This window comes from Equus przewalskii, chromosome X, assembly GCF_037783145.1.
Source record: "Equus przewalskii isolate Varuska chromosome X, EquPr2, whole genome shotgun sequence".
Taxonomy (NCBI): Eukaryota; Metazoa; Chordata; class Mammalia; order Perissodactyla; family Equidae; genus Equus; species Equus przewalskii.
In genome coordinates this window covers 45,200,104-45,227,036 of record NC_091863.1, presented here as the reverse complement: position 1 = coordinate 45,227,036, position 26,933 = coordinate 45,200,104, and the positions used below count along the sequence as shown (strand labels likewise).

The 26,933-nt window shown below is 37.6% G+C and overlaps 1 protein-coding gene across 9 annotated transcripts in view; it reads right to left on the bottom strand.

The window, feature by feature from the left end:
• Positions 1 to 26,933, bottom strand: part of KLF8 (KLF transcription factor 8) — a 325,716-nt gene that overhangs the window by 81,313 nt on the left and 217,470 nt on the right. For 7 of the 9 annotated variants that reach the window (XM_070605590.1, XM_070605586.1, XM_070605584.1 and 4 more), the window contains one exon: positions 20,327 to 26,551. In XM_070605590.1, the coding sequence (XP_070461691.1) occupies positions 26,370 to 26,551 (182 nt within the window). In that variant the 3' untranslated portion in view covers positions 20,327 to 26,369. Of the gene's footprint in view, positions 1 to 20,326; positions 26,552 to 26,933 lie in introns of those variants that run through there. The other 2 variants (XM_070605585.1, XM_070605587.1) reach the window with 1 other exon arrangement.

The window sequence follows — 26,933 nt, the reverse complement described above, 5'->3', positions numbered from 1 at the left end:
AGAAGACACAAGTAATTGAAAGATAATCTGTGCTCTTGGATTGGAAGAATTAACCTAGTTAAAATGTCCATACTTCCTAAAGCAATCTATAGATTCAATTGAATCCCTATCAAAGTGCTACCAATATCTTTTACAAAAATAGGATAAAGATACTAAAATTTATATGGAACAACAAATACCCCGAATAGCCAAGGGAATCCTGAGACAAAAGAGCAAAGCTGGAGGTATCACAGTCCCTGATTTGAAAATATACTATAAAGCTATAGTAACTGAAACAGCATGGTACTGGAAGAAAAAGAGACACATAGATCAATGGAAGAGAATCGAGAACCCAGATAAACCCACACATCTACGGAGAGCTAGTTTTCAACAAGGGAGCCAAGAACATACAATGGAGAAAGGAAAGTCTCTTCAATAAATGGTGTTGGGAAAACCGGACAGCCAAATGCAAAAGAATGAAAGTAGATCATTATCTTACACCAAGCACTAAAACCTACTCAAAATGGAGTAAAGACCTGAAGGTAAGACCTGAAACCATAACAGTCCTGGAAGACAACATAGGCATCACACTGTTTGACATTGGTCTTAGGAACATTTTTTCAAATACCATTTCTGACTGGGAAGCAAAACAATAGAACAAATAAACAAATTGGACCACATGCAACTAAAAAGCTTCTGCACAGCAAAGGAAACCATCTACAACACAAAAAGATAAGCTAACAATTGGGTGAAGATATTCTCAAAACATAAATCAGATAAGGGGTTCATATCCAAAATATACAAAGAACCCATACATCTCAACAACATAAAATCTAGCAACCCAATAAAAAAATGGCAAAAGATCTGAACAGAGATTTCTTAAAGAAGATATACAGATGACCAACAGGCACATGAAAAGATATTCAACATCATTAACTATCAGGGAAATGCAAATCAAAACTACAATGACATATCATCTCACTCCCGTCAGAATGGCTATAATTAACAAGACAGGAAACAATAAGTGTTGGAGAAGATGTAGAGAGAAGGGAAACCTCATACACCGCTGGTGGGATTTCAAACTAGGGCAGCTATGATGGAAAACAGTATGGGGATTCCTAAGAAAATTAATAATAGACTTACCATATGATCCAGCTTTTCCTCTGCTGGTTATTTATCCAAAGAACTTGAAAACACAAACACATAAAGATGCATGCACCTGTATGTTCATTGCAGCATTATTCACAATAGCCAAGACATGGAAGCAACCTAGGTGCCAATCAATGGATGAATGGATAAAGAAGATGTGGTATATATACACAATGCAACACTACTCAGCCATAGGAAATGATGAAATCCGGCCATTTGTGACAACAGGGATGGACCTTGAGGGTATTATGCTGAATGAAATAAGTCAGAGGGAGAAAGTCAAATACCATATGATCTCACTCCTAAGTAGAAGATAAAAACAATGACACACAAACACATAGCAACAGAGATGGGATTGGTGGTTACTAGAGGGGATGGGGGAGGGAGGAGGGTGAGAGGAGGGTTTAGGCACATGTCTGCAGTGATGTATTGTAATTAGTCTTTGGCTGGTGAACATAATATAACCTACACAGAATTCAAAATATATTAAATGTACACCTGAAATTTATGTAATGTTATAAACCAATGTTACCACAATAAAAACAAAATTTAAAAAAAGATTTAAAAAAATAATAGCCCCTCACTGTTGAGTGTAGATCTCAACCTCACCAGCCCAGAAAGGCTGACCAGAAACACCTGGGAGGCAGTTCGAAATCAGCCCTCCCACTCTGCCCAGGCAAAGAAGTTAATTCATAATCCTGTCCACTGCTGAGTGTAGCTCCCAAACCCTCTTGAACAGAAAGCCTGGCCAGAACATCTGAAAGTTGCACAGCTCAGCAATCCTCAAGTGGAGAGTATAGCAGAAGAGTTGATCATCCAGACCAAAGCCAGTGGCACCATTAAGCTATGGAATTAGGGGTATGTGTCAGCTTGATTCAAAACCGCAGCAAATAGGCAATCCAGTTCTTCTGCTGTGCTGGGGCAGGGCAAGTAATTTATAGCCCCACTCATTGCTGAAAACAGCCTTCAACCTGCCTGACCAAGGAAACTAACCAGAGCACTTGGGAAACTTTGAAGCCCATTTACCATCCTGCTTACACTGGCACTTGATCAGAGAACATAGCCTGGCTTTCCCCAAGCTCAGAGGAAAACTGATGCCCCCATCCCACCGGGAAATTCAGTGTTCACTCTTGCCTGATTCAAGTCCCCAAACAATAAGCCATGCAGCCCTTGGGGTCTGTTATGTTGCCCCACAAGGGTAGGAAAGCTAATTAATAGCTTTGTTTACTTTTGAATATAGTACCCAGTCCCAACAGTTTAGGAAGCCTGACCAGAGAACCCAGGCAACCACAGAGTCCATTCTACATCCTCTCTTGGGAAGGGAACTAAACCAGCAATCCTATCCAAGTGTTCTCATGAGTGGTACCTCCATTACCTCAAAACTAGGCCAGTGACATCACCCTAAAATAAACCCTGATAGCAAGCACCACTTGCCCAAGGGCATTACCAGCTAAACAAGTCCAGAAACCCAAACTGAACTAATTGATGAAGAAATTCCTATGTCAAAGCAAACCTGTAAAATCCAAGAGGAGACCTCTTATGCAAATGTGCAGATACCAATGTAAGAAACAAAAGATTACAAAGATTCAAGTTAACATCACACCACCAAAGAAAACTAATAAACTTCCAATAACTAACCCTAAAGAAATGGACATCTGTGAACTTTCAGACAAAAATTTCAGAATAATTCTCTTAAAGAAGTTTAGTGAAGCAATAGAATGAGAAAAATTCATCAAAGAAATAGAAACCATCAAGAAAAACCCCACAAAAAACAGAGATCATAGACCTTAAACATACAATGACTGAACTAAAACCCTCAATATAGAGCTTCAAAAGCAGCCTTGACAATGGAGAAAAAAATCACAGATCTAGAAGACAGGAAATTTGAAATTATCCAGTCAAAGGAGCAAAAAGATAAAAGAATGCAAGAGTGAAGAAAACCTACAGGACTTACAGGACACTATCAAAAGAAACAATATTTGCATTATGGGAATTCCAGGAGAATAGAAATAGAAAGGGACAGAAAGAATATTTACAGCAATAACAATTGAAAACTTCCAAAACTTGGGGAGAGAAATTGAGATCCAGATCTGTGAGGTCCAAAGAACCCCAAAAAGGTTGAAGCTGAATAGGGCTATACCAAGACATATTGTAATTAAATTGTCAAAAGTCAAAGACAAAAAATGAATTTTGAAAGCAGCAAGAGAAAAGAGACAAGTTATATATAAAGGAGCTCTCAAAAGACTATAAGTGGATTTCTCAACATAAACTTTTCAGGCTAGGAGGAAATGGAATGTTATATCCAAAATATTGAATGAAAAAAACTGCCAACTAAGAATTCTATGACTGGTGACCTGTCCTTCAGAAATGAAGGTAAAATAAAGACTTTCCCAAACAAACAAAATGGAAAGAGTTCATCACCACTAGATCTGCCTTACAAAAAATACTATAGGGAGTTATTTGAAGTGAAGTATAATGATGATAATTAGCATCATAAAAACATAAGAAGGTAGCATAAAACTCAATGGTAATGGTAAATATATAGTCAAAGTTAGATTCTGTAATATGGTAATGGTGGTGTGTAATTTACTAAAAACTCTAGTTTAAGAGTTAAAAAAATGAATGTAGTAAAAATAACCATAACAATGATAATCTGTTATTGAATACACAATAGAAAAAATACATAAACAGTAACATCAATAACCTAAAATATAAGTGGGGGAAATAAAAATGTAAAGTATAGAAGTGCTATTGAAGTTAAGTTGTTATTAATTTAAAATAAAGTGTTATAATCTTAAGATATTTTATGTAAGCCTCCTGGTAACACAAGGGGGAAATCTGTAGTAATTACACAAAAGAACAAATTTTTCCAAACAATCCAAGAGGAGAGAACACTTTCATTCAACTAGTCCAGATTACCTTGATTTCAAAGCCAGATAGTGACACTAAAAGAAAATTATAGGCCAATATCCCTGATGAATAAAGATACAAAAATTCTCAGTAAAATACTAGCAAACCGAATTCAGTAGCACATTAAAAAGAGCATTTTCCATAACAAAGTGGGATTTATTCCTAGGATGCAAGGGTAGCATAAACAAATAAATAAATGTGATACATTACATTAATAGAATGAAATTAAAAATATGTGAACATCTCAATAGATACAGGAAACGTATTTGACAAAGTTCAAGAAATTCATGATGAAATCTCAACAACTCAGGTATAGAAGGAACAAACCTCAGGATAATAAATGCCATATATGAGAAACCCACAGTAAATATCATACTCAATGGTGAAAAGTTGAAAGCTTTTCCTCTAAGATCAAGAACAAGACAAGGATGCTCATCCTCACCATTTTTACTCAACACAGTACTGGCAGTTCTAGCCAGAACAATCAAGCCAGAAAAAGAAACAAAAGTCATTAGAATTGGAAATAAGAAGTAAATTTGTCTCTATTTGCAGAGGACATGATTTTATACACAGCAAACCCTTAAGACTTCACCAAAAATACTGTTAGATATAATAATCAACAAATTCAGTAAACTTGCAGGATAGGAAATTAACATGCAAGCATCATTATCATATCTGTACATTAACATTGTGTTATCTGAAAAAGAAATAAAGAAAACACTCCTATTTATGATAGCATCAAAAACAATAAAATACTTGGAATAAATTTAACCAAGAAATTGAAAGTCCTCTACACTGAAAACTACATGACGTTGTTGAAAGCAATTGAAGAAGAAACAAATAAATGGGAATATAACCTGTGTTTATGGATCAGAAGAATTAATATTGTTAGCACGTCCATACTGCCCAAAGCCACCTATAGATTCAATTCAATCTTTATATTCCAATGGTATATTTTACAGAAGTAGAAAAAACAATCTTGAAAGTTCTGTGGAACTACAAGACTCTGAATAGCCAAAGCAATTCTGAGAAAGAACCAAGCTGGAAGCATCACACTTCCTGATTTCAAGATACATTATAAAGCCATAGTAATCAAAACAGTATGTTACTGGCATTAAAAAAAGACACATAGGCCAATGGAGCACAATTGGGAGCCCAGAAATAAACCCATGCATATACAGTCAACTAACATTTGACCAGGGAGCCAAGAACACTCAATGGAGAAAAGACCATCTCTTGAATAAATGGTGCTAGAAAAATTGGATATTCACATGTAAAAGAATGAAACCAGATCCCTATTTTACAATACTTATGAAAATTAACTCAAAATATTAAAGGCTGAATTTTAAGACCAGAAATCACAAAACTCCTAGAAGAAAACATAGGAAAAGAGCTCCTTGACATGGGTCTTCGCAATAATTTTTGGACATGACACCTAAAGCACAAGCAAGAAAATAAAAAATAAACAAGTGGGAGTACATCAAACTAAAAAGTTCTGTGTAGCAAAAGAAATGATGAAAAAATGAAAGGATAAACTAATGAATGGGAAAAAATGAAAATCATAAATCTCATAAGTGGTTGAAACCCTATATATATATATAATTCAGCCATAAAAAATAAGCAAAACCTGCCATTTGTGACAACATGGATGGAGCTTGAGGGCGTTATGTTAAGTGAAATAAGTCACACAGAGAAAGACAAATACTGTATGACCTTACTTATAAACGGAATCAGAAAATGAACTCACAGAAACAGAATAGATTTGTGGTTGTCAGAGGCTTAGGGATGGGGAAAATGGGTGAAGGTGGTAAATGGTACACACTTCAAGCTATAAGTACTATGGAAGTAATGTACAACATGATGACTATAGGTAACACTGCTGTACAGTATATTTGAAAGTTTTTTTAAGAGACTAGATCCTAAGAGGTCTCATTACAAAGAATTTTTTTCTTTTTTCTCTATTTATATGAGATGATTGATGTTAACTAAACTTATTGTGGTAATCATTTCACAATATATGTAAGTCAACTCATTACGCTGTACACCTTAAACTTCTATAATGTTGTATGCCATTATTTCTCAATAAAAATAGAAAGAAGTGGGGGGAGAAGGAAGAAAGGAATGAAGGAAGGATGGAAAGAAAAAAGAAAGAAAAGGTAGAAAGGAAGAAAACAGAAAAAAGAAAGAAAGAAAGAATTTTTGAACATACTAAAAATAAAAGAAATAAATTGATCATAAGAGACTACCAGGAATAATCATATGCCAACAAATTGGACAACCTAGAAAAAATGGATAAATCCTGAGAAACACACAATCTACCAAGAGTGAATGGCAAAGAAATAGAAAATCTAAACACACCAATAACAAGTGAGGTAAGTGAATCAGTTATCAAAATCCTCCCACCAAAGAAGATCCCAGGACCAGATAGCTTCAAGGGTGAATTCTACCAATTTAAAGAAGAATTAATGCGAATTCTCCTCAAACTCTTTCAAAAAAATAGAAGAGGAAGAAATATTCCTAAATTCATTTTATGAGGCCAGCATTACCACGATACCATGGCCAGATAAGGATACTACGAGAAAAGAAAAATACAGACTAATATCCCTTATAAATATATAGACACAATTCGCAACAAAATACTGGCAAATCCAATTAAATGGCACATTGAAAGGATCTTATATCATGAACAAGTCTGATTTATGCCTGGGATGCAAGGATTGGTCAACTTACAAAACTCAATAAATGTGACAAACCACATTAATAGAATGAAAGACAAAAATCATATGGTCATCTCAATAGATGCAGAAAAAGAATGACAAAATACAAGACCATTTCATGATAAAAACTATCAACAAATTGGGTATAGAAAGAACATACATCAACATAATAAAGGCCATATACAGAAAAACCGCAGCTAACAGCATACTCAACAGTGAAAAGTTGAAAGATATTTTTCTAAGATTAGAAACAAGACAGGTGCCCATTATCACTACATTTATTCAACATAGTACAGGAAGCCCTATCTAGAGCAATCAGGCAAGATAAAGAAATAAAAGGCATTTAAATTGGAGAGGAACAAGTAACATTGTTTTAATTTGCAGATGATATGATTGTATATACAGGCATGTTTTGTGTTATTCTGGTTCATTTTATTGTGCTTCCTAGATATTGTGTTATTTACAAATTGAAGATTTGTGGCAACCCTGTGTTGAGGAAGTCTATCGGTATCATTTTTCCAATAGTATTTGCTCACATTGTGTCTTTGCGTCACATTTTGGGAATTCTCAAAATATTTCAAACTATTTCAGTATTATTACATTTGTTATAGAGATCTGTGATCACTGATCTTTGATGCTACAATTGTAATATTGTTGGGACACCATAAACTGCACCCATATAAGACAGCAAACTTAATTGATAAATGTTGTGTGTGTCCTGAATGCTCTACCAACTGGCCATTTCCTTATCTCTCTCCCTCTCCTCAGGGCTCCTCATTTACTGAGACACAACAATATCAAAATTAGGACAATCAATAACCCTACAATGGCCTCTAAGTACTCAAGTGAAAGGAAGAGTTGCACATTTCTCACTTTAAATCAAAAGCAAGAAATGTTTAAGCTTAGTGGGGAAGGCATATTGAAAGCTGAGACAGGCTGAAAGCAAGGCCTCTTTTGCCAAACAGCCAAGCTACGAATGCAAAGGAAAAGTTCTTGAACAAGATTAAAAGTGCTACTCCAGTGAACACATGAATGATAAGAAAGTGAAACAGCCATATTGCCAATATGGAGAAAGTTTTAGTGGTCTGGATAGATGGTCAAACCAGCCACCACTTTCCCTTAAGCCAAAGCCTAATCCAGAGCAAGGTTCTAACTCTCTTCAATTCTATGCAGGTTGAGAGAGGTGAGAAAGATGCGGAAGAAAAGTTTGGAGCTAGACAAGGTTGGTTCATGAGGTTTAAGGAAAGAAGTCATCTCCATACCATAAAAGTGGAAGGTGAAGCAGCAAGTGCTGATGTAGAAGCTGCAGCAAGTTATCCAGAAGATCTAAGGTAATTAATGAAAATTAAATAACATATTTTCAATGTAGACAAAACAGCCTTATTCGAAGGAGATGCCATCTAGGATTTTCATAGCTAGAGAGGTCAATGCCTGTCTTCAAAGCTTCAAAGGAAAGGCTGACTCTCTTGTTAGGGCCTAAAGCAGCTTGTAACTTTAGGTTGAAGCCAATGCTCATTTACCATTCTGAAAATCCTAGGGCCTTTAAGAATTATACTAAATCTACTCTTCCTCCACTCTATAAATGGAACAATAAAACCCGGATGACCGTACATCTGTTTACAACATATTTTACTGAATATTTTAATCCCATCATTGAGACGTACTGCTCAGAAAAAAAGATTCCTTTCAAAACATTACTGCTCATTTACAATACATCTGGTCACCCAAGAACTCTGATGGAGATGTAGAATGAGATTAATGTTGTTTTCAAGCTTGCTAACACAACCTCCATTCTGTGACTCATGGATCAAGAAATAATTTGAACTTTCAAATCTTATTATATAAGAAATACATTCATAAGTCTATAGCTGTCACAGATAGTGATTCTTCTGATGGATCTGGGCAAAGTAAATTGAAAAGCTTCTGGAAAGGATTCAGCATTCTAGATGCCATTAAGAACATTTGTGATTTATGGGAAGAGGTCAAAATATCAACATTAACAGGAGTTTGAAAGAAGTTGATTCCAACTCTGATGAATGACTTTGAAGGATTCACGACTTCAGTGGAGGAAATAATTGCGAATGTGGTAGAAATAGCAACAGAACTAGAATTAGATGTGGAGCCTGAAGATGTGACTGAATTGCTGCAATCTCATGATAAAACTTGAATGAATGAGGAGTTGCTTCTGATGGATGAGCAAAGAAAGTGGTTTCTTGAGATGGAATCTACTCCTGGTGAAGATGCTTTGAAGACTATTGAAATGACAATGAAGAATTTATAATAAAACATAAATTTAATTGAGAAAGCAGTGGCAGGGTTTGAGGGGATTGAGTCCAATTTTGAAAGAAGTTCTACTGTGGGTAATATGCTGTCAAACAGCATTGCATGCTACAGAGAAATTGTTCATGAAAGGAAAAGTCAGTCGATGTGACAAACTTTATTGTCTTATTTTTTTTCACTTTATTTTTTCTCTTTTTTTAATTAATGCTATGATAGATTACAATCTTGTGAGATTTCAGTTGTACATTATTAGTCATGTTGTGGGTACACCTCTTTCCCCTTTGTGCCCTCCCCCCACCACCCCCATTTCCCTGGTAACCACCGATCAGATCTCCTTGTCAATATGTTAACTTCCACCTATGAGTGGAGTCATATAGAGTTCGTCTTTCTCTGACTGGCTTATTTCGCTTAACATAATACCCTCGAGGTCCATCCACGTTGCTGCGAATGGGCCAATTTTGTCTTTTTTTACGGCTGAGTAGTATCCCATTGTGTATATATACCATATCTTCTTTATCCAATCATCACTTTCTGGGCATGTAGGTTGGTTCCACGTCTTGGCTATTGTAAATAATGCTGCGATGAACATAGGGGTGCAAGGGACTCTTGGGATTTCTGATTTCAGGTTCTTAGGATAGATACCCAGTAATGGGATGGCTGGGTCATAGGGTATTTCTATTTTTAACTTTTTGAGAAATCTCCATACTGTTTTCCATAGTGGCTGTACCAGTTTGCATTCCCAACAACAGTGTATGAGGGTTCCTTTTTCTCCACAACCTCTCCAACATTTGTCGCTCTTGGTTTTGGATGTTTTTGCCAATCTAATGGGTGTAAGGTGATATCTTAGTGTAGTTTTGATTTGCATTTCCCTGATGATTACCGATGATGAACATCTTTCCATGTGTCTATTGGCCATATTTATATCTTCTTTTGAGAAATGTCTGTTCATGTCCTCTGCCCATTTTTTGATCGGGTTGTTTGTTTTTTTGTTGTTAAGCCACGTGAGTTTTTGTATATTATGGAGATTAACCCTTTGTCGGATAAGTGGCTTGTAAATATTTTTTCCCAATTAGTGAGCTTTTTTTTTTGTTTCAATCCTGTTTTCCCTTGCCTTAAAGAAGCTCTTTAGTCTGATGAAGTCCCATTTGTTTATTCTTTCTATTGTTTCCCTCAACTGAGGAGTTATAGTGTCCGAAAAGATTCTTTTGAAACTGATGTCAAAGAGTGTACTGCCTATATTCTCTTCTAGATGACTTATTGTTTCAGGCCTAATCTTTAGGTCTTTGATCCACTTTGAGTTGATTTTGGTGTGTGGTGGAAAAGAATGGTCAATTTTCAATCTTTTGCATGTGGCTGTCCAGTTTTCCCAGCACCATTTGTTGAAGAGACTTTCTTTCCTCCATTGTAGGCCCTCAGCTCCTTTGTCAAAGATTAGCTGTCCATAGATGTGTGGTTTTATCTCTGGGCTTTCAATTATGTTCCATTGATCTGTGGACCTGTTTTTGTACCAGTACCATGCTGTTTTGATCACTGTAGCTTTGTAGTATGTTTTGAAATCGGGGATTGTGATTCTGCTGGCTTTCTTTTTCTTGCTCAGGATTACTTTAGCAATTCGTGGTCTTTTGTTGCCCCATATGAATTTTAGGATTCTTTGTTCAATTTCTGTGAAGAATGTTCTTGGGATTCTGGTTGGGATAGAATTGAATCTGTAGATTGCTTTAGGTAGAACGGACATTTTAACTGTTTATTCTTCCAATCCATGTGCGTGGAATGTCTTTCCATCTCTTTATGTCGTCGTCAATTTCTTTCAAGAAAGTCTTGTAGTTTTCATTGTATAGATCCTTCACTTCCTTGGTTAAGTTTATCCCAAGGTATTTTATTCTTTTCGTTGCGATTGTGAATGGGATTGAGTTCTTGAGTTCTTTTTCTGTTAGTTCATTGTTAGTGTATAGAAATGCTACTGATTTATGTATGTTGATTTTATACCCTGCTACTTTTTGCTGTAGTTGTTGATTATTTATAATAGTTTTTCTATGGATTCTTTGGGGTTTTCTATATATAAGATCATGTCGTCTGCAAACAGCGAGAGTTTCACTTCTTCATTACCTATTTGGATTCCTTTTATTTCCTTTTCCTGCCGAATTGCTCTGGCCAACACCTCCAGTACTATGTTGAATAGGAGTGGTGAAAGTGGGTACACTTGTCTTGTTCCTGTCTTCAGATGGATGGCTTTCAGTTTTTGTCCATTGAGTATGATGTTGGCTGTGGGTTTGTCATATATGGCCTTTATTATGTTGAGGTACTTTCCTTCTATACCCATTTTATTGAGGGTTTTTATCATAAATGAGTGTTGGATCTTGTCAAATGCTTTCTCTGCATCTATTGAGATGATCATGTGGTTTTTGTTTTTCATTTTGTTGATGTAGTGTATCACGTTGATTGACTTGCGGATGTTGAACCATCCCTGTGTCCCTGGTATAAATCCCACTTGATCATGGTGTATAATCTTTTTGATGTATTGCTGTATTCGGTTTGCCAGAGTTTTGTTGAAGATTTTTGCATCTATGTTCATCAGTGTTATCGGCCTGTAGTTCTCCTTCTTTGTGTTGTCCTTGTCAGGTTTGGGGATCAGAGTGATGTTGGCTTCATAGAATGTGTTAGGGAGTACTCCATCTTCCTCATTGTTCTGGAATAGTTTGAGAAGAATAGGTATTGTCTTCTTTGAATGTTTGGTGGAATTCTCCAGAGAAGCCGTCTGGTCCTGGACTCTTATGTTTGGGGAGGTTTTTGATTACTGTTTCTATTTCCTTACTTGGGATTGGCCTATTCAGATTCTCCATTTCTTCCTGATTCAGTTTGGGGAGGTTGTAGGAGTCTAGGAAGTTGTCCATTTCTTCCAGGTTGTTCAATTTGTTGGCATATAGTTTTTCATAGTATTCTCTTATGATCCCTTGTATTTCATTGGCATCTGTTGTGATTTCTCCTCTCTCATTCCTAATTTTATTTATTTGAGATTTCTCTCTTCTTTTCTTGGTGATTCTGGCTAAAGGTTTGTCGATTTTGTTAATTTTTTTGAAGAACAAGCTCTTTGTTTCATTGATCCTTTCTACTGTTTTTTTTTGTTTCAATATCGTTTATTTCTGCTCTTATTTTTATTATTTCCCTCCTTCTACTGACTCTGGGCTTTGTTTGTTCTTCTTTTTCTAGTTCTGTTAGGTGTCGTTTGAGGTTGCTTATGTGAGCTTTTTCTTGTTTAGTGAGGTGAGCCTGTATTGTGATGAATTTCCCTCTTAGGACTGCTTTTGCTGCATCCCAAATGATTTGCTATGCAGTGTTCTCATTTTCATTTGTCTCCAGATAATATTTGATTTCTTCTTTAATTTCTTCAATAATCCATTGTTTGTTCAGAAGCGTGTTGTTTAGTCTCCACATTTTTGCACCTTTCTCTGCTTTTTTCTTGTAGTTGATTTCTAGTTTCATAGCATTATGATCAGAAAAGATGCTTGATATTATTTCAACTCTCTTGTAATTATTGATGTTTGCTTTGTTTCCCAAAATATGGTCAATCCTTGAGAATGTTCCATGTGCACTTGAGAAGAATGTGTAACCTGCTGTTTTTGGATGAAGTGTTCTATATATATCTATTAAGTCCATCTGGTCTGATTTTTCATTTAATTCTATTATTTCCTTGTTGATTTTCTGTCTGGATGATCTGTCCATTGGTGTTAATGGTGTGTTGAGGTCCCCTACTATTATTGTATTGTTGTTGATGTCTTCTTTTAGTTCTGTTAAGAGTTGCTTTACAAATTTTGGTGCTCTTGTGTTGGGTGCGTATATATTTATAAGTGTTATGTCTTCTTGGTGGAGAGTCCCTTTTATCATTATGTATTGTCCATCTTTGTCTTTCTTTATCTGTTTTGCTTTGAAGTCTACCTTGTCTGATATTAGTATAGTGACACCTGCTTTCTTTTGTTCATTATTAGCTTAGAGTATTGTTCTCCATCCCTTCACTCTGAGTCTGTGTTTGTCTTTGGGGCTGAGGTGTGTTTCCTGGAGGCAGCATATCGTTGGGTCTTGTTCTTTGATCCATCCTGCCACTCTGTGTCTTTTCATTGGGGAGTTCAATCCATTTACATTTAGAGTGATTATTGAGATGTGGGGGCCTACCACTACCATTTTATGTCTTGTTTTCCAGTTTTCTTCAATTTCCTTTGTTTCTCGTCCCATGGTTTAATCTGTTCTGATGAAGAGCTGCTTCTCTCTGTTGTTGTCCTTCTACTTATCTCCTCTGCTCTTGGTTTTGTAGCCCCTTTCCTTTTTCTGATTTTTCAGGAATGAGGGTTTTCCTGAGGATTTCCTGAAGAGGAGCTTTTGTGGCAATGAACTCCCTTAATTTTAATTTTTTTTATCTGGGAAGGTTTTTATTTCTCCATCGTATTTGAAGGATATTTTCGCTGGGTAGAGAATTCTCGGCTGTAGGTTTTTGTCCTTCAGATTTTTGAATATATCATTCCACTCTCTTCTAGCCTGTAAAGTTTCTGCTGAGAAATCTGCTGATAGCCTGATGGGGGTTCCTTTGTAGGTTAGTTTCTTTTGCCTGGCTGTCCTTAGTATTTTCTCCTTGTCATTGACTTTTGCTAGCTTCACTACTATATGCCGTGGGGTTGGTCTTCTTGCATTGATAAATTTTGGAGATCTATTGGCTTCTGTCACCTGAAGATCCATCTCTCTCACCAGATTTGGGAAGTTCTCAGCCATTATTTCTTTGAATAGGCTTTCTGCCCCTTTCTCCTTCTCTTCTCCCTCTGGTATACCTATAATCCTTACGTTGCATCTCCTAATTGTGTCTGATAATTCTCGGAGAGTTTCTTCATTTCTTTTTAGTCTTACTTCTCTCTCCTCCTCTGCCTGCAGCATTTCTATATTCCCATCTTCCAAATTGCTAATTCTTTCCTCCATATTATCGGCCCTACTGTTCAGTGCATCTAGATTTTTCTTAATCTCCTCTATTGTGTTCTTCATTTCCAGTATTTCTGTTTGGTTCTTCTTTATCATATCAAACTCTTTTGTGACATAGCTCCTGAACTCGTTGAGTTGTCTATCTGAGTTCTCTCTTAACTCATTGAGTATTTTAATGATGGCTGTTTTGAAGTCATCGTCATTTAGGTTATATATTTCATTTTCTTTGGGATTGTTGTCTGTGTATTTGTTGTTTTCCTTCTGTTCTGGAGATTTAATGTATTTTTTCATATTGCTTGATGTAGATTTGTGCCTCCGCATAGAGATAGAGATTAGTTGCTCCTTCCACTTGTTTCTGCTGGTGTGGTGGGGGAGCAGCTGTTTATACTGCACCAACCAGGAACCCTATCCGCAGTTGCTAAGTGGGCCTGGGCCCCTCCTCGTAGTCACAGTGGTCCTTTGGATTCCCTCTTCTGCTGTGGGGGCCGTCACGGGGGGGCTTCAGGCTGCTGGTGCCTACTGTTGCAGCCCACCTAGACGTGCTCCCTCCTTGGGGTCTGCAATGGTGTTGTGGGCTTTTCCAGCGGTCAGGGGTAGGATCACTTATATTTGTCGCTCCGTCACTGTCGGCACCCACAAAATCTCACTTGTCCACTATGGGTCGCAGGAGAGCTATTGGCATCTTCTACAGTCTGTGGTTAGCTCCCCTAGCTATGCTACTTTTGTCCCGGGGTCTTCCAGCCTTGTGGCTGCTGGATGGGTGCTCTCTACTAGTGCTGTGCAGAGGCTTTCACTGAGGCTGCTGTGAGCCTGTAGGGTTTCCCCCAGGCTACGGAGCCAGGTCGCTGGAACGCCACCCAGCCCCAGTCCTGTTCCCCAGGAACTCGGGGAGCCCTTTGCCCTGACTGGGGAATAGCCAGAAATCCTGATTTCAGTGGTAGCTGGTCAGCTGCTGCCCTGCCTGATATTTTCCTCTCTGGGACCCTCCTGGTGTTGTGGATGCTGGGCGTGGCCCCTCCGCTAATGGCAGACAGAGAGTTTTGTCTGCTGCCCAGGCGGAACTCTGGAGCTTCCCCCCCAGGCCACGGAGCCGGCCTCTGGAGCTCCACCCAGCCCCAGTCCTCTCCGAGATCTCCAGCAATCCCTTGCTCCACAGGGTGGGCAATGGCAGCTGGGGGTCACCGCGTCCTCTGGGATTCTCTCTGGGAATTTCCCAGAGTGGTGGATGCTGGGCGTGGCCCCTCCGCTAATGGCAGACAGAGAGTTTTGTCTGTTGCCTGGGCGGAACTCTGGAGTTTCCCCTCTGGGGCGCGGAGCCGGCCTCTGGAGCTTCACCCAGCCCCAGTCCTCTCCGAGAGCTCCGGCAATCCCTTGCCCGGCCATGCAGCCAGTGGCAGCCAGGGGTCTGCCATGCCCTCTGTGATTCTCTCTGGGATCCTCCAGGTCCCGTGGACACCAGGTGGGATCTCCCCGCCAATGGCGGGGCGAGACTCTCCCCACAGGCTCAAGTGTGTAACTCTAGAGTTTCCCTCTGTGTTTAGGAGTAATTGTGGGGGTTTAGGTAGGGTTCTGGTCACCTGTTTCCACCGTCGCTCCTCTGGTGTGTGCTCGCTCCTGCCCTAGGTGTGTGTTGATCTTCTGGGGGCGTCCGTTGGAAGAAAGCCGCTTGCAGGTACTAGGCTGTTCGGTCGGGGTCAGAGAGTTTTCACCTATCTCCACCTCCTCCCGGAGGGAAGTCCATCCACCTTCCAATGTATAGTCGCGTGGGTCTCTCAGACGTCCTGAGATGCTATCTGGATATCCTTTGTTAAGCGATGAGTGTCCAAATAATTGTAGACTCGAAGGGGGAGAGACAAAGAGGACTGCTCATGGTGCCATCTTGGATCTTCCCTCCTATTCTTGTCTTATTTTAAGAAGTTGCCACAGTCACTCCAACCTTCAGCAACCACCACCCTGATCAGTCAGCAGCCACAGACATCAAGGCAAGACCCTCCACCAGCAAAAAGATTACAACTTGCTGAAGGCTCAGATTATAGTTAGCACTTTTTAGCAATAAAGTATTTTTAATTAAGCTATGTACATTTTTTAGACATAATGGTATTGCACACTTAATAGACTACAGTATAGTGTAAACAGAACTTTCATATGCACTGGGATACTGAAAAATGTTTGTGACACACTTTGTTGGGATATATGCTTTATTGCAGTGGTCTGGGATTTAACCCACAATATCTCCAAGATATGCCTGTATAGAAAATCCTAAAGACTCAATGAAAAACCATTGGAACTAATTAATAAATTCAGTAAAATTTCAGGATGTAAAATCAACATGCAGAAATCAGTTGTTTTTCTATACACTAACAACAAAATGTCTGAAAAAGAAATAATGAAAACAATCCCATTCACAATAGCATTGAAAGTAAAAAATACTTAGGAATAAATTTCACAAGGGAAGTGAAAGATCTGTACAGTGACCACTACAAGACTTTGATGAAAGAAATTAAAGAAGTCACAAACAAATGGAAAGGTATTCTATGTTCATGGATCAGATGAATTAATATTGTTAAAATGTCCACGCCATCTGAAGCCATCTTTAGAATCAATGCAATCCCTATCAAAATTCCAATGTCATTTTTCACACATATAGAAAAAACAATCATAAATGTGTATGGAACTACAAAGGACCCCCAAATAGCCAAAGCCATCCTGAGAAGAGCAGAACTGGAGCATCAGTTCTGATGTTAAAATATGCTACACAGCTGTACTAATCAAAACCTTATGTTATGGGAATAAAAATAGACATATGGACCACTTGAACAGAATAGAAAGCCCAGAAATAAACCCATGCATATACGGTTAGCCAATATTTGACAAAGGAGACAAGAATAGGGAAAGAATAGTCTCCTCAATAAACGGTGTTAGGAAAACTGGATAAACACATGTAGAAAAATGAAATTAGACCCCTATCTCACATCACTCACAAAAATTAATTCAACATGGATTAAAAATTTAATCATAAGACCTGAAACTCTAAAACTCCTAGAAGAAAACTGATGGGAAAATCTCCTTGACATTGGTCTTGGCAGTGATTTTTTGGATATGATGTCAAAAGTACAAACAACAAAAGCAAAAATCAACAAGTGGGATTACAGCAAACCAAAAAGCTTCTGTACAGCCAAAGAAACAGTGAATAAAATGAAAAGACAACCTATGGAATGGGAGAAAATATTTGCAAACCATATACCTGATAAGGGGTTAATATGCAAAATATATAATGAACTCATATAATTCACTAGCAATAAAACGAATAACCCGAAAAAATGTACAGAGGACCTGAATAGACATTACTCAAAAGAAGACATGCAAATGGCCAACAGTACATGAAGAAATGCTGAATATCATTAATCAGGGATATGTAAATCAAAACCACAATGAGATATCACCTCACACCTTCTAATATGGTTGTCATCAACAAGACAAGAGATACAAAGTGTTGGCGAGGATGTGGAGAACAGGGAGCACTTGGGCACTCTTGGTGGGAATATAAATTGGTACAGCAACTATTAAAAACAGTATGGACGTTCCTCAAAAAATTGAAAATACAAATACTATATGATCCAACAATCCCACTTCTGGATACATACCCAAAAGAATTGAAATCTGGATATTAAAAAGATATCTGCACTTGCACGTTTATTGCTTCATTATTCACAATAGCTAGGATATAGGAACAAGCTAAGTGTCTGTTGATAGATGAATGGATAAAGAAGATGTAGTATATATTTACAATGGAATATTATTCAGCCATGTGAAAGAAGGCAATCTTGCCATTTGGGACAACATGGATGGAACTTGAGGGCATTATGCTAAGTGAGATATGTCAGACCAAGAAAGACAAATACTGTATGATCTCACTTATATGTGGAATCCCCCAAAAACAAGCTTGCAGAAACACAGAGTAGAATGGTGGTTACCAAGGGCTAGTGGGTTGGGGACATGGGGAGATATTGATTAAAGGGTACAAACTTGCAGTTAGTAGTTGAATAAGTCTAGAGATCTAATGCATTGCATTGTGATTATAGTTAATATTGTATTATATATTCCAAAGTTTCTAAGAAACTAGATCTTTAATGCTCTCACCACAAAAAAGTTGTAATTATGAACATGATGGAAGTGTTAGCTAACACTACATTGGTAATCATATCACAATATATAAAAGTGTCAAATCAATACACAGTTCACCTTAAACTTACACAATGTTATATGTCAATTATGTCTCAATAACGTGGGAAGAGAAAAAGAAAATATGATTTAGAGAAAATGCTGAGGGAAAATATCCAGGCTACAAATAGGATTAAAGCAACAGATACAGATATTCAGCATGATAAGCCAAGTCATCAGGTTGGTTCTCCTTTCACTTCTCACCTTGTGAGAAGGGTGAAAAGCCTATTTTCCCACTCCCAGCTGTTCTGGCTTCTTATTATCCCTTGGTCAAGTCTCAATGATTCTTTGCTTTGGTTTCACCAGGACATGCACCTTTCCCCTTGCTGACTTACTCTAAGCCCTCTCAAAATGTACCTAGTCCCATTCTCCCCTATTCCCACTCATTTTCTGCCCAGTGACTGTACCTAACCTGATAAATAAATCACGGTATTACACCTGTGGGTGATCAAATACTAATTCATTTATTAACTCTCCCAAGTAACTCCTGTGTAGTGTTTTATAAAACATTTCAGAAGAGAGGTGCCTTCGCATTCACTGTTCCCCTGATCATATTCTCTGACAGCCCTATAAGTTGTTTCCCTCCTGCATTCTCACATGCTTATCTTAAACCCTCAAACCCAGTCCTTCATTTCTCCCAATACAAAGGCAGTTATCTGGCTGTTGGGGATTCCTCCAAAACAATGTGACTTGAAGATCATTCCATATAGGTTAATATAGATCTATCTCATTCCTGTTAACTGCTTCATTGCATTCCAGAGTATAACTATACCATAGTTTATTAAGTCTATTTCCATTGATAGACATTTAGGTTGTTTATAATTTTTTTCATGATTATAATCAATGCTGAAATGAACATTTTTATTATATATATATCTACATATATGAGAGTTCTTCTGCAGTAGACACCAAAGAGTGGAATTTCTGGGACATAGGGTATATGGTATTTTTTGTCATAATAGATACAGAAAAATTTCCCTCTAATATGACTACCATTGTTTTATCTCCAACCTGTAGTGTATAATAATTGCTCATTTCTGTATATTTTGCCAATAATTGGTCTTATAAAACTTGCAAATATTTGCCAGTCAAATGAGTGGAAAATGGTTCTCATTTTCATTTCATATCCATGATTAGTACTGAGTTTGAATATCTTTTTATATGTTTATTGACAATATATAATCAATCTGGAAATTATATCCAGATTATTATTGTTAATTTTTATTACTATTTTGACTTGATTGTTAATTATTAGTGTTAATTTTTATTCCTGTTGTATATTGTGTTTTTTGTCTTATTATTTGTATGACTCTTTATATATGCTGGACACAAATCCTGGTTTATATGTGTGGCTTTTTAACTTTTTATGGCATCTTTATTGTTCACATGTTTTTTATTTTCAGAAATATTAACCATACATCTATTATGACATTTAAGACACTGCTGTGTTTTTATTGCATTCTGGTATCCCTCATTAGAAAGTGAATTTCTTGACAGCAGCTGTGTTTCATTCATCTCCATAGCAACCAGAAAAGATCCTGGATTATTCATAGCTTTTTCAGTCAATATTTGTAGCATCAAGTTGATGATGCTTTTAACCCAAAGAGATGACAATGAGTCTTAAATAAATGAGTAAAGAAATATTACTGGAGAACCTATTAACTCCGAGATTTCTTGTTTTATATCATTTGTAGTAAAAATCCCTTTCTGGTAGCCCCAGGAATAGTCACTCTTCAATCCGTCCTTCTAGCTCTTGGTCTCAATCTTTCTCAGATAATTTTCCCCTTTCTCCTTTTTTTCCCAGTGTCTCTCTGAAGGACAAAGCTTCCCAAAGCAGAGTCTTCAGACAAGGCAGCTTCCCACATCCCCACCCAGGGCTGGTATTTGTACTGAGGTAGCTTTGGAGTTTAAAGCTGTCCCAAAATCGTCCCTTACCATACTCTTTCTTAGGGAAAAACAAACAAGCAAAATGGTGAGAACAGGGATGGGCAGGGAAACCTAGCCAAGTTTCATCACAACTTTACTCAGTTAAGGGAAAGAGAAAGATCTACTCATGCCATGCCATGCTGAGGAAACATAAAATGGAGACAAAGTCAAGATAATAGCCATGGTTTCTGAAGTTTAAAATATTTTTATTAATAAAAAAGTATAATAATCAAACATAAGATTGCTTAATACCCAAGCATAAATCCTGCCTGGATGCCACAGAGGGAGAGTCCCATTGGGCTAGTACAGAGTAACCTCTAAGTGGCCATGATAACAGAGGCAATTCTTGAATATCTACAGGTGCATAACAGACTTGTATATGAGAGATTGCTCATGATCCTAGCCTCAAAACCATGTCTCTGGAGCAAGAACTAATATAAAACAGAGAAAAACGGGATGCTGCTCTAAAGCAGTGAAATAACAAGGCAAAACAGAAGAGTTACAGAGACTAAAGCTTAATATACTGTTCTATAATTTCTTTTAAACAAACCAACAATGACAAAAAAAGTTCAATAAATCCCTTTACTGGAGGCTCCTTTCCTCTACACATACACACAAAAGAGTCAGTTTCTGGCACTGCTCTCCCATTGTGACCTCCTGTCAAGAAACAGGGATGGACACCACTAGGGATTCTTTTCTTTTCATTCAGAAATGCAATGAAAACAGCACTGTATACAACATAGTTATAAAGTAATGTTCAACATACTTGTACTAACCCTGCGAAATGTCTACTGGAAGGGAAGAAGAGTTTCTTAACACTTAACAAAATAGTATCTCTCACTCTACCCCTGACACACTACCAGAAAAGGAAATAGAAGGTGAAACCTGTGTTTGAGAATAAAGAAATATCCTGTCACTTGTATAAATTCTATTTTCTTCCATCCCACTCCCACCCCAACCACCCCATCTGACTTCCCTCCTATCTAAACTATTCAGAGTACACTAAGTGGGAAAAGAGAAAATGTAACCAGTGAAGTTGAACTGGCCAAAGTCTGAAGGGCTCTGAGAAATTCCCTTTGTGCTTCTCATAGGGTAACATGTAATGTGGTCCAGGCAGAGTGAGGAAAGGGGAAGAATGCAGCTTCTGAAGCAATGGATTTTGCCTACCTATTCCTATAGGCTCCTAATATGCTCTGAGTCTGAAAAGAGATGAGAAACCTATAGGTAGTAATGAAAAGAATGTAGGGAAAGTGAGAGGAAAAGAAGAAAGAATATTGCTTCCAGTGACCACTCTTCAATTATCCTTGTTACTGACTCAAATTTAGCTCTTTATCACCCAGGAAGCCTAATCCTCTCATTTTTCTAGGGTAAATGTAGGGTACTATAATTATCATTATAATAATGATGATAATACTTTGTTCATTTAAGGATCTCCCATTATTTTTGCCAACATCCATTAATGAGAATCCTCACAACATTCCTGTGAGGTAGATACTTGGATTCCCATTTTACAGATGGGTTAACTGAGCACACAGTGGTGGTGTGACTTGCCTAAGGTCAACCAAGTGAAAGATTGGAAACTATGGAAGAGAGGTAACTTAGGGTAGAACCCCTACTGTCAGAGAGTCATATTTACCAGTGAGAAAATATAGTGCTATGTGTTTCTTTAAATTGGGTACATCCACTTTCTTCTGTGTCCATCTGTCTATATAGGTATTAGAAAACTGTGGATAATAATTTACCTTGGCTTATTCTAAGTTGGGTCAATTTCCAATGGTTTGGTTCTTAAAAAAACTATTTTGGGACAATATAGACTCAAACATCCTGGAAGTCAGATCACAGAAATCCCTAATTCCCGATATTTGCAGATCGCTTTGTTTCAAAGAGTTGTTAGAGTCCTGAAAATGTTACTATCGTGTACATAAGCACAGAGCTCATTTCCCACAGGCGTACAGGTTAACAATTCAGATGTATAATTGAATTGAACAATTAAGTAAATACATGGCAGAGTATGGGAGCCAAATTTCTCACTGTTGGAGTGGGAGGTTACAGATAAGCAAAGAAAAAAGGCTAGAATTATTCATGTGGTAATGGATTGGAGTTGGAGACATCAGTATGAACTCATGCTTAGTTTAATAAAGATATGGATGATTACATATAGAAATAATGTAGATACATGTATCTACATGAGTTAATGTACACACATGTATTTCTTTGCTCTGTCAGCTGAGATGGCCTAGAAGCAATAATACCCCAGTTGTGACAAGCATATCTAAGGCCTAGATCTTAGTTTCTAACATAATTTTCCATTAAAAGAAACCAAGAGTCCTTAAAGAAATGGTTGATTATAGAAGTGGGCCAAAAAAAATATACAAGATGAGCCTGGAGCAGCTTGTAATGCCAGAAAATAAGGATGTGCTAAAAAAAATGATAGGGGTATGTCAAAAGGACTTGCAAGTCAATCCAAAAGAGTACTCAATGGCCAAAGCTGGAACAATTTGAGCAACAGAATAAAGTTGTATTGGATTATAACCCAAAGTATGAAATAAATATCCATGAGTCCCTACTGATACAAGTAAAGAATTGCATAAATAAATACAGGGAGAAGAGAGAAATTTCCCATAAAGAAGAATTCCAAATAATTTATATAGATCTCTCAAGAATGTAGTGCATAACTCACTGCTCAGGTGTGGGCTACACATAGTGACTTTCTTCCAAAGAGTACAGTATGAATGAGGGGGAGGGAAGAGTTCAGAGGAGAAATCTGACAAACACTATCTCAGCCAGTTGATCAATGTTAACATCAAGAGTATAAGTTATGATAATATGATGTGATAAAAATGTCAGTTCACCTCTATGGTTTTCCTCCCTAAAACTCATAACCTCATGAGAAAAACATCAGACAAATCTCAATTGAGGGACATACTCCTTGGAACTGTCAAGGTCATAGGAAACAAGGAAAGTCTGAGAAACTGTCATAAGCAAGAGAAGCCTAAGGAGACATGACCACTAAATGTGATGTGGGATCCTGAATGAGATGCTGGAATAGAAGAAGGATATTAGGTAAAAACTAAGGAAATCTCACTAAAGTTTAGGCTTTAGTTAATAATAATGTACCAATACTACTTCATTAGTTGTAACAAATGTACGATACTAATGAAAGATGCTAATAATAAGAAAAACTGGATAGCGGGTATAGGAAAATTCTCTGTACTACCTTTACAACTTTTCTATAAATCTTAAACTGTTCTAAATTAAAAATTTACTTAAAAAGAAGTTACTCTCACAAAGCTTTCTGTTTTTCCCATAATTCACTCCACCTAATCCAGCCAACCAGTTCACATTCTTCATTATTTTTCCTGAATTTTTCAATCATAATTATCAATAGTTATGTTTAACTGCCAATCATGTACAGATAGAGGAATTCTATTGCAACAAATCCCAGGATATTATCCAACCCTTTGAAACAAGGCCATTTTCCATGCCCTAGGCAACTGTCTGCATAATGGTGCTTTGCTGGTATGAGCATAGAAAATGCAATTAATCCCAAATTCTACCTAAGAGAGACAGTTCCTTTCCATCTCACTGTCTATTTAGCAAAGTTCTATGAGCTTTGGCACAACACTCTATTACACTATATTTGAATCTTTGTACTCTATGAAATCCTCTTAATAAATTTTGGAATATTTCTTAAGGAATACATAAATAATTAGAAGGATTTCATATTATTTGGAGGGGAGAGGGTAATGAGAATAGGGTTAGACTTGTTTCCTAACTATAGACAATTAATAAAACATTAGCAAAGTCCCTCATTACTTGCAGGAAAAAATTCTAATAAAGGCTTAGGGATGTCAGGGATACCAATATTTGGAATTCTAATTTGATCATCCTAGTTAGTATAACAGTATCTTTGATAGCCTTTATTTATAAAGAGATCATATGCTCCAATGCAAAAGATCCTGAGGTCTGAGGGGCACAGGTCAGTTATGAACTCTGGAAAAGAAGTCTCAGCATCCAAACTCTGAGGAAAATGGGTAAGCCTTTGGATTCTACTGTAAAATACCATTATCAATTACTCAATTATAAGTTTAAACCTCTGCATGATGGTAACACACCTTTAACAATCTGTGTTACAGCTACATAGAAGTCTCCTTTAACAGACTGGCCATAGATACTTCCTAGTGCTGTGGCAATTAGTCTACAGTGTGGAACTTGTACATCAAAATCAGGGAAAAGCCTATATTGAAATAAGAAGGATAATAGTAAAAATCTGCATGTCACTTTGAAAAATACAGCAGTTTTAGAATTTTTGAGGGATATGGTTTGGAAAGACATTGTAAGTTGAACTAAGGTAAATCAAATGTGAGATATTATAGAAAGTGTTAGAATAGAAAAATTGTGTGCCTAATGTTATATGTCAATGACTACAAGCACATTTGACTTACTACTTAATCAATTGTAAATGATCCTGTGAGTGGTCTAAAGTTTTCTGAAGCATAACACATAAAATTGGACAAATACTGCAAACAATCATGTAAAATTTTCTTTAATTTGGTTTAATAATGAGATCCCTGGGAGAATGTGTGTGCAGGTTTATAAGGCCTCAAGGTAACATCTGGAGAAAGAATTTGACCCTTTGACCCATATTTGTCTCATCTGTAAAATACAAATGATATGGGGGACTAGATGGTTAATAGGATCCCCTCTTGGTGCTAGAATTCTATGATTTAGTTAGAATGGACGGCCTTGGGAGGTAGTAACCTAAAGTATTCAATCAGGGACTGGTTGAATTTCTGCCAAGGAAAAGGAGTCCAATATGAAGACAAATTTTAGGAGAGAGGTCGAGTCCAAAACTAAGTGACGCAAGGCCCCCTTGTCTCCGGGAGAGGAAATATGCCATGTGGAGGTAGATCTGAGGTCCAGGGCCTGGAACAGAGGGTTTTATGTCACAGAGTCTATCAGGAAACAGTCTGATTGGGAAATCAAATGTGTGTATCATGCAACCTGCTGTAATGGCTAAAAGAAATGGCTTAGGCATTCATAGCAATCGCAGAACATCAAATTGCTTTTTGTATGTCAATTTTCACTACAAGTCTCTTATATTCCATTTGAAACGCAGGAATGCACACTAGTAATGCCATGGAATTAACAAAACTTTTCTTCCAAACCCTCACCTCTGTATAACATGGCCCCAGTGCGTGATTTCTCATCACGCAATATGCTTAAAATAGTTGCTTTATGTAAACAATGGAATAAACAGTACAGTGCAGCCCCTCAAGATACTATCTCAACAGGCTACAATTTGAATGAAGTTTGTGATTACAGCACTTTAGATATCCTCTCCAAATGAAAGCCCCCTCTATTTGTTTTCAGAAACATCTTGGGTCTGATTGTTCCTTTCACTGCCTAACATACTCTCCTGAAACACTTTTCTCCCTACTGGCATGTTGATGAGTGTTTTGAATATTTGACCAAATTTAACCTAATAAAGAATATAATTGTGCAGCAAAATCTTTAATCCTGAAAGAGGAGGAAGCATAGGAGAAGGAGAAGGACAAGAAGATCCCTTCCTTCCTTCCGATGGAGTTAAGAAACAGAAGGACGAGCACTATCTGAAAACCAAATTGTAAGAACAAATAGGATTGGATTTATAAAACCTTTAAGTTTGGTATGGAACTCAGCTTATTCACTGAGAATGTGCTCTATGCTCAGGAACCAAATCCCTGTAAATCTTACTAACCAACTACATTGTTATGCCCTCTTCTGTCTAGGAACTTGACAAAAGTCATTTTAGGATACCACTAAATTCTGACTGAAAAAAACATAGATAAGAATTCTAGAAACAAGAGAAAAAATAGGGGAAAAAGCAGCGTATGTTTGTTCACAGCCTTGAGTTTGATTCCTGTTTTGTTATTGTTGGGAAAATGTCCTATCTCAGAGTGGAGGGGTAAGGGTGGGGGTGGGGCAACCATGGGTGCTTCACTGGAATTCCACCCATGCCGAGGTTGAAAAAATTGGGTACTGGACAGTGGAGAGGTGAAGATGGAATATGAGGAACCACCATAGGAGACCAGCGATCTTCTTCTCTAGTCTCATCAACCTGGCTCAGTGAGCTGCTCCAACCCCATCCTAGAGGCAAGTTGAAGTCAAACAGGAAAAGATGGGCATGATCTCAGCACACAAACAGGAAAAATACCAGGGCAGCTCTTCTAGTGCGGTCTGTGCTGCTCACATGGTGTCATGGCGCCGGCGGTGCAGGGAGAGGTGGTCAGAGCGAGAAAAGCTACGGTTGCAGTCTGTGCACCTGAAGGGCTTGATGCCTGTGTGCTTGCGGAAATGGCGGGTGAGCTCATCTGAGCGAGCAAATTTCCAGGAGCAGCCATCCCAGGTACATTTATAAGGCTTCTCTCCTAAAAAAAAAAAAAAAAGGGAATATGACAAAACAGAGTCAGAGAAGAAATGTGTGGACACTGGAAAGATACCAGAATACATAACCTTTTATCAAGTCTTTAGTCAAAAGGTGAGGTAATCACTTCGATTACATACTCTTGTTCACCTTGACAGAAGTCCTAAAGAGAAGCCAAGATGGTAAAGTGGAAAGCACATAGGCTGTGGCTCAAACAGACCTTTGCTTGAATCCTGGCTCTACTACATACTATCTATGTGACCTTAGATAAATCAGTTTTCCTTGGTGGAGTCTCTGTTTTATCATCTCTAAAGGGGGGGATAAAAATACCTCATAGGGTTACTTAAAACATTTTCTTGGGCGCAGCCTCATGGCCTAGTGGTTAA